This window comes from Dama dama, chromosome 14 (assembly GCF_033118175.1).
Source record: "Dama dama isolate Ldn47 chromosome 14, ASM3311817v1, whole genome shotgun sequence".
In the NCBI taxonomy this organism is placed as follows: domain Eukaryota; kingdom Metazoa; phylum Chordata; class Mammalia; order Artiodactyla; family Cervidae; genus Dama; species Dama dama.
This window is the reverse complement of record NC_083694.1, coordinates 45,659,745-45,668,021: the sequence shown is the minus strand read 5'-3', so window position 1 is coordinate 45,668,021 and position 8,277 is coordinate 45,659,745. Positions and strand designations below refer to the sequence as shown.

At 62.1% G+C, this 8,277-nt stretch overlaps 1 protein-coding gene across 1 annotated transcript in view; it reads left to right on the top strand.

The window, feature by feature from the left end:
• The first annotated feature begins 2,596 nt into the window (after positions 1-2,596).
• AJAP1 (adherens junctions associated protein 1) overlaps positions 2,597-8,277 on the top strand; it is a 119,107-nt gene continuing 113,426 nt past the window's right edge. Inside the window, exon 1 of the mRNA XM_061161238.1 lies at positions 2,597-2,626. Coding sequence (XP_061017221.1) covers positions 2,598-2,626 — 29 coding nt within the window. The 5' untranslated portion in view covers position 2,597. The remainder of the gene's footprint in view (positions 2,627-8,277) is intronic.

Sequence of the window (8,277 nt, the reverse complement as noted above, 5' to 3'; positions counted from 1 at the left end):
ACTCCCACTTTATCCCGCTAGGTGGCAGCAGTGAGGGCACTGCTTCTCTCCAGGCTTCAGGGGCCCAGTCCATTGTTTCAGGACCTCCCTTTGGGATCGGTCCACCCCCTTAAACCCTCAAGCGGAGAGAGGAGTCCAGCGGAAGACCCGCCAGGGGTGGTCAGGTAGGTGAAATGCTGATTCAGCCTGCCGCTTCTTCGGACAATAATAGTGAAACAGTGTGAGGCAACCTCATTTACCACAGAAATCTCTGTGTGGAAGGGAATATGAAACCCATTTCACAGATGTGAAAACTGAGGACCCAAAGAGGTTGATAATGTGCCCAGGATCCCACAGCGAGTAGACAGTGGCACCTGGGCTACCTGCGTCAAAGACTTGGGGGTGATCTGGCCACCACACCACCCTGTCCCCTGCCCTCTCCTCTAGGACCTTCTCAGAGAGGCAAGTCACCCCCTTCTGTCCTCCTGCCTGGGCAGAGGAGACCCCTATGACTCTCAAGGTCCTGGAGGCTCAGGGATAAAGTTGTCGGCCTGGGAGTCCACAGTTCCAGGGACAAGCACCGGGCCTGGCTCCACCCCACAACCATCTGCCCCCTCCCAGGGAGGCCTCTCCAGATAGAGGGGGTCTCTCACGTGGGCTGGGGGTTACAGAGCTTCACTGGGAGAGGCACCTGCATAGACCACTGGTACCTTCCCCTCCCTGGACCCCCGCATCCACACTTGCCACACAGGAGCTGATTTCTAAGGCCTGGTTTGTGCACCTCTTCGGGCCGCTGAGAGTTGGAAGCAGGGCTTTGTCGCGGCTGCTCACGGAGTGAGCAGGTCTGGCCTTCAGCGCGGAGTTTCCCAGGAGTCTCTTCCCGGTGTGAGGGACCCCGCCGCGGGCCCTTTCGCCTCTGGTCAAGGCCTTGCAAGGACAACCTAACCAGGTAGGCACGGGAAATTCCGGGGACCGACAGTCCGGGACGCCGGGGTCCTGGAACTCTCCGGGGTCCTCCTCCTTCGGGGCCGGCAGAGGAGCAGCTGCAGTCGGGCGATCGGGCGCAGTCGGACTCCCAGTCCAGGGGGAGGTTGAGGTTTCGGGATTCGGGACGGGACGGGACGGGACGGGTGGGGGGACAGAAGATGGAGCTCCGACCAGGGACGCAGAGACTTCTCACCGGCGCCAAGACAGGGGTCCAGGCCGCGGGGAGAGACGCGTGCCTAGCAGCGGACCCTCCTACCTTCTTGACTCCCGCGGCCGCTTCCGCGCACCTCTGCCTGGAGGAAACTTTTCTCCCACTCCCCGCCCAAGGCGCCCCCCCCCCCCCCCCGAGCACTTCCTCGGGAACGTCCCCTCCCCCAAACCAGCTCTCCCGGGGCACTGGGCGCACCGGTAACCGGGTCAGAACCTCGAACCGCTTCGCGTGCCATCCGGTTACCGTGGCAACACCATCCGGCGGCGCCCGGCGGTCCAATCCGAGCCCGCGGCCTCTCTCGAGCTTTTCCCAAGGTGGGGACCGGGACGAGGCCAGAGCTGGGGAAGGGGCGGCCGGGGCCCCGCCTGCAGTGTCGCCGGGGCCGGGCACAGCCCCGCGCGGAGAGGTGGGCCACCGCGAGGCGCGGCGGGCGGCAACCGGCAGCCGGGGCCGGGCAGGGGGCTCGGGCTTCAGTTCGAGGGGCGGGGGAGCGGGTGACGTGAGCCGGGCCGGGCGGGCGGAGTTGGGGCCCGCTCGGGGAGGCGGGGGCGAGCGCGCGGAGAGGCAGACGCGCGGAAGGAGGCGGCCGAGCGGCGCTGGCGGCTCTGCGGCGGGCGCGGTGGGCGCGGGCGGCGGGGCCCCGGGATCCCCGCGCGCCTCCTCGGCGCGGCGCCGCCGCCGCGCGTCCCCACGCCCCGCGCTCCACGGCGCCCTCGCCCCGCGCGCCTCCCCCGCCCGCCTCCTGCCGGCCTCCGGCGCCGCGACCGTCTGCGGAGCGAGCGCTCAGACGGAGCCCCCGGCCAACTTGAGCGGCGCCGAACGGCGGCGGAGTCCCCGGCAGAGCCCCCCAGTCGGTGGCGCGCGCAAGGGAAACGCGTCCGCCAGCGTCGCCGCCGCCCGCACCCCCGGACCTCGCCGCCCCCTCGGCGCCGGGCTCGGGCCGGATCGAGAACCGCGCCGCGAGACACGCACTGTGCGCGGCGGCGCCGCCCGCCTCCCTCTTCGCTGCTCCGGAGGACGAAGCCGCTGCTACCAGATCCTCGTCGCGCGGCCGCGGCGCCGGAGTGCGCCCCTCCCGGGCCGGCAGCCGGCTCCCTCACCTCACCGCTGCCTTCGCCGGGTCGCCCCCGGAGGGGTCGCGAGCCCTGCACCCGGGCCCAAGGATGTGCGCCCCCGCGGGCCGCCCCGCCTGAACCATGCGCCCCAACGGCGGCGGCGCGCCGGCCGGCATGGAGCCCCGCGCGGCCGCGCTCTGACTCGCTCTGCGCCCCGCGGCCGGCGGGCGGCGGGCGGCGGGCAGCGGGCGGCGGCGGACCGAGAGCCGGAGACCGGCGCCGCGGGACGGAAGCGAGCGGGCGCGGGCGCCGCGCAGATGGCCGGGGCGAGCGAGATCTGAGGCTCTGCTCCCCGAAACGTGACCATGTGGATTCAACAGCTTTTAGGACTCAGGTGAGCGACCCGGCCAGCACCGGGGTGCGTGTGGGCGCGCGGGTGCGTGGGTACCGAGCCGGTTGAAACGGCGCTTTCCTCTGTGTTGCGAATAAAGCGAACCCCTCTCTGCTCCTGCGAGCGGCCAGCCGGTGCCCCGGGATCCGGGTCGGGGCGCTGCTCCGGAGCTTGGAGCCCCGGAGCCCCGCTGGCAGCGGCCGGCTGTCCCGAGTTCCGCGTGTCCGGGTCGGGGCGCCCGCCCCATTTCTCCCGGTTCTGGGGCCGGCCGGGCGCGCCCGCGGCTCCCGGCGCCAGCAGCGCAGTGTCCTGGCCGGCCGCCCCGGCGCGCCGCCTCTTCGGGGCCCAGGGGAGGCGCGGGCCGCTGGGCGCGGCGGGCTGTGGACCTAGGGCGGGGGCCGGGGCTGCCAGGGAAAGCCTGGGGGCTCCGAATCTGGCGAGAGCTCGGCTGGCGGAGTTAGAAGAAACCGAAGCCTGATAGCCACGCCGCCCCTCTTTTCCCCTTCCTCGGGGCCCCGGGGCTGAGCAGGGGCCTCCTGGGCTCCCAGCTGCCGATCCAGCTGTTTGCCGGTGACCTCTGGGCCCGACGGGCGCGCACAGCTGGCGGGCAGCTGGGGCCGGAGACGTTGAGGCTCTGGGGGAGCGCGGGAGGGCACCCTTTCTCCTCTACGGGCAAACACCCGTAGGATTGCCTTTGTCCCGGACTCCAGGGCCGGTTGAAACAGGGGGTTCGAGCTCGATGCTCCCAGCAGGGGTACCCAAGAAGACCCTTTGGGGCAAACTTTGCTTGCCTGCCACGGCGCTCGGGTTTTAGCCCTGCTAGGAGCCAGTCGGACACACTTGTCCCCTTGGCGGGGCAGACGGGCTCCGATGCGTCGCCCTCCCTCCGGGGTCTCGGCGGAGCTGGTGCGTGTGGGTCCCGGGTTGCATCGGAGAACTGGAAGGACGCAGGCGGAGACTGCAAGAGCCAGCGTGCGGTTCTCGAGTTTGTCCACTGGGATGCACTGCACTCCCGCTTTGGGGAGAAAGGGGCCCGGTCGTCGCCGGAGCCTGTGCCTGAGCCGCCCCCACCGCCAGCCCATAAAAGCTGGGGGGAGCGGGCTGAGGGGGGAATCGAGTGCGCGTCCTGATTTTGAGAAACTGGGAGAGGACGGCGTCCGCAAGGCGTCTCCTAGCTACCCTTGATTTATGAGACGATTCTCCAGTCCCGGGGCAAAGCCTGTTGGAAACATCTAGTGAGAATTGTCCAGTGTTATCCTTGGTCTTTTTCTAGAAAGCGGCGTTTCTTGTCTGGGTGGCCGGGTCGTGTTCGGCGGCCTGGGCTTTAATAGGTTAATAGTGAAGCGGGTTGCGCTGGATATTGGCTCAGCCTGAATCGATGTCCCGTGCTTAGACTAGATAAGGTTTAGGCTCAGCCGCTCTGGGACACAGACTCCATGGAGCGTCAGGGCAGCTCTGCCCGAGTGACCCCTTCCAGGTGCCCTCGCCTCTGCCTGCCGGGTTTCAGCCAGACTCCAGAGCTTTCTGAAAGATCAAAGGGGTCCCCCCTCTTTGGGAGAGGGTGCTCCTTCAGCTCCCAGACACCTCCCCAGCTGCTGTCTGGCATTGCCTTCCTGATTGACTGCCGGCAAGTTATTTGAACCGACATCTTTCTTTATTACTAACTTGCTAGATTGAAAGATTAGTATATTTTGATAAAGAGAAAAGAGAATAAATATTACGGGAAAAAAGAACCTCTCTGCTGGTTCAGAATTCACTAAAACAGTTCATCTAATGCATCCCTGAGTGAGGTCTACTTGGGATTTTGCTTTAGGAAATAGTTCTGTTGGTGATTTTGAAGTTTGACCTTTTGTTTTTTTCCCTTCAGTGTTAGCACAAGAGATTTTCTGTAAAGGCGCCTCTGAGGACCGGCTGTCGCCTCTCGGGGAGGCTGGCAGGAGAGAGCTCTGTCATGTCTGAGAGCCATCCCCTGGCCGGCTGGCCAGGAGAAGGGGCCGTGCTTGGAGGGTCTGCGTTTCTGCATCTCACCAGGCACAGCCTAACAGTCAGTGAAAGCCAGGGATGGCTTGCCTGGGACCTGCTAATGCGTTTTTCCTTGAAGGCAGTCCATTACCTCTGCTCCCAAGCCCCTCCATGGCTCCCCCAGGTGAGCACCAGGCATTGTGCTGCCCGGCTTCAAGCCTGGTTGGGTCAGGCAAGCGTAAGACATGGGGCCCAGGTGACGGCAGATGGCCCTGGGCGCGATCTGAGTGAAGACTCTCAGCTCTGGCTTGTGAGACAAAGTCTGGGCTAGGATTTCTGCTTCTGCAATGGAAAGGAGCTGTGCGTGGTGCCTTTTCTTCCGAGGAGGAGGAGGAGGAGGAACAGATTGAGTGTTTTGGAGCTGTTTTTATGCCTTTTTGGTGGTGGTTGTAGCAGAGCTCCAAAGATACCTTCCATCCGCGCAGATAAAGGTATCTTTTGAAGGTGGCCTCGGAGCCCTGCCAGCTGCGTCCGAGCTCGATCTGGGAGCAGCTTGAAGGGGATGCTTACTCAGCAGGCGGCGCAGATTTTAGAGTTTGGCCGCCTGCTTGTGAGTGGCCTCTGAGGCCACAGCCCTCCACGCAGCAGCTCTATCAGGGGCTCGGAGCCTGCAAAGCACTTGCCAGGTGTCCTCAGGGGCGCAGTGGCTGACCAGCACCAGGCTCCTTGCAGGCCTGGTGCCTGTCCTTCTGCCTGTTCTTCCAGCCTCAGGTTCTGTTGCCCATTCTGTTCCGGAGGCCCTGGGTGTGCCTGCGGTGGGGGAGGGACTGTAGCAACATAAGATGACTCTTCTTTCATGGGGGTTCATACAGGTCCCCGCCAGCCACACGGTACCGTGTTTGGGCCTCTGTGCACGGTCCCAGTGGCTTGATTGTCCCCATCACTGCCTGTAAAGTCCTCCAGCAGCTGGGACTCCACAGCTGGGCTTTAGAAGACCAGGTCAGAGGCCCTGTCCACAGACGTCACCCTCCTGTTCAGTCTCGGTTCTCACCCACTTCCAGCTGCTGGCACCAAATCGATTACCACTGGAGCCCCTCGAGTGTCAGTGGCTGTGATACGCATCCAGGACAATATTGCTGGAATAAATCATCATTTTAGGAGACAGCTCACATCTTTTCTGCCACGTGGGTGCATCTCCCCCCACCACTCAAAGCTCCCCCACCCCCCAGGGGACTCACTGTCCAAGCAGAGGAGGGGGCAGTAGGCTCCTCCCAGCCTGATGATTGATTTATTCTTTGGTTGATTTATTCTAATCACCTGCTTCTTCTTCTTCTGTGCATCAAAGAGGCCAGTAAGTGGGGAGCAGGGCACAAGCTGAGACAGCTCCTCTCCTCCCCTAGATGTCTGTCTCCCAGTCCCTGGAGAGAGAGCCGCTGTCTTCCCCATGCATCCTGCATCCTCCTAGCCGGGTCGCTCAGGCGGCTGTGGGAACAGCGGCATCCCATCCCCCTTGTGGTCCCCAGCCCCCCAACCCAGACACCATCAAGGTGTTTGGGAGGTGTGGGCTGGGTGTGCTTCTTGAGTTTTTCATCCCCCAGCCATTGTTTGGGGAAACCGCAGGGTGCACAGGGCACGTGGGTCAAAGCTGCACCCTGGGTCACGATGAAGTGGGCAGACACCAAACCCCGACCCGGCCGACCACTGCCGAGCCTCCCAGAGGCCCGGGCTCCTGTCTGGGGTTATGTAAGAGTCATCTGCTTTCCAAACGTAGTTGCCAAGTTTTCTTCAAAGGGCTACAACTCAGTAGAGACCAAATTGATGTAGAGATTAGCTTGGAAAGCCAAATATATCCTTGATCTAGATTTTCACGTTTGAAGTCTGGCTCGAGAGGGTTTCTCCTGCCCGATGCCAGTCAGCCAGGAGGGGGAGGCAGGAGGAAGACTCACTGGGGCTACAGCAAACAGACCCTGTGGCCCCCGACTCAACTCTCTCTCAAGACCCCCTTCCAGGAATTCAGAGGAGCTGGTGCATCAGGAGGCCACCCAGCGGGAAGTGGTGGTTACATAACTCAGATTAACTCAGTTCGTAGAAAGTCAGAGGCTGCAGTGTTCCCATGTCAGAGCTCTGGGAGCCCTTGAGTCCTGGCTTCCCCAGCGGCCATCCATATAGAGCCTGGATTGTTTCTGGCTGCTTGGAGGAGTCTGCTCTGGTCCCCTGTTGGGAGCAGCACTCTCTACCAGCAATGAGCCAGGCACAGTAGGGTGCTTCTTCAGGGCCGCTTCCAAAACCCCTTCCAGAAGAGCATGCAGGACCCATCCCCTACTGCTGCTGCTGGTGGGTGGGGGGGAGTGAGCTGGATTGTCTCCTAGCAACCTCTGAACCAGCGGAGTTAATTGGGATGTCCGAGCAGGCACAGTGAAGTAGCCAGGTGATGAGTGATGTTTCTCTGAGGATGCTAAGAGGCTAGAAGCCCCCCATTCATCTATGGGCATCTTCATTCCTCCAACATGACCCAAAGAGAGCTCGGAGTGGAGGACAGTGGGAATGGTGGCATCCATTTTGCCCTTGTTGGCCCTGACCCACTGACCTGGGCACCATCAGAGTGTCATGTGCTGGCAAAGAACAGGGTCCTGCTGCTGTACCATGGGAGACTAGAGGATCGGGGGTCCAGGAGGGATCAGGGGGCCAGGGGAGATCGGGGGGGCTAGGCTGGAGGGACTGGGGATTGTATTTGCATCTCCATCCCAGACGTGCACTCTGAAAGAAGCTATTACCTTCTTTCTTTCTCCCCTCCCACCCAAGACAAGGTGGGTGGCAGCCGTGCTGGGTCCATCTGTGCATCAGCTTTCCCCACACGCCGTTCACGTGCTGATTCTGTCCACTCTCTGGGGCTTTTGTCATTGGTGCACTTTCTCTTGGGTGGTCAGCCAACAGAGCCCACTGTCTCTGCTCTCTTGCCATTTCCAGCCCAGAATGGGCAGTGGCCTGGACTATGTGTCTGCTGAGACCGCCTGCCGGAGTCCCCAGCAAGTCCGTGTTTGGGCCCCATATGTGACCTCAGGGGTTTCAGCTGGCACTGGGGCCTCGGGCGGTGTGTCTGCCGGGGGTACTGGTGCACTTGTGCTCAGGCTTCCGGGGGCGGGTGCTGGAGAGCAGCCCTGGTCTCTGGCTGCGGGTGATGAGGGCAAGGGCCGTCTCATCCTTCAGCACCTCTTGAGAAGTGTGCCACTACTGTGTAGATGCTCAGGAGCTCTCTCTTGAATGAGTAAACTTGTCCGCCTGGCCCAGTGCCCATGCTTTGTCCAAGCGTTGCCCTTGTAGTTACTTGGCCTTGACTCTAAACTAAGACCCAGGAAAGGAATGCACAGCCAGAGCCAGGCTTAGGTGGAGACTCTCTTCAACCCCACTTACTGCTGCTCACAATCCCACCATTAGAGATTCATTCCTTTGGCTGAGAACTTCATCACAATTGGAATGCAGGCATATTCAGGAAAAACTATCTGAGCTACTGATCTGATAATAACTGAAAGCACTCAGTGGGATAGTTTTCAGTTATTATCAGTTCAGTAGGAGTGAGAGCATCCAATTTTTAACTTTCTGAGAGGAAAGGTGAGTGTAGAAGAAAAGAGAACAGGAAGGCAGGCGGCACAGGTCTGGCAGTGGGAGCTAAGGTGCCACCAAGGGAGGTCTGA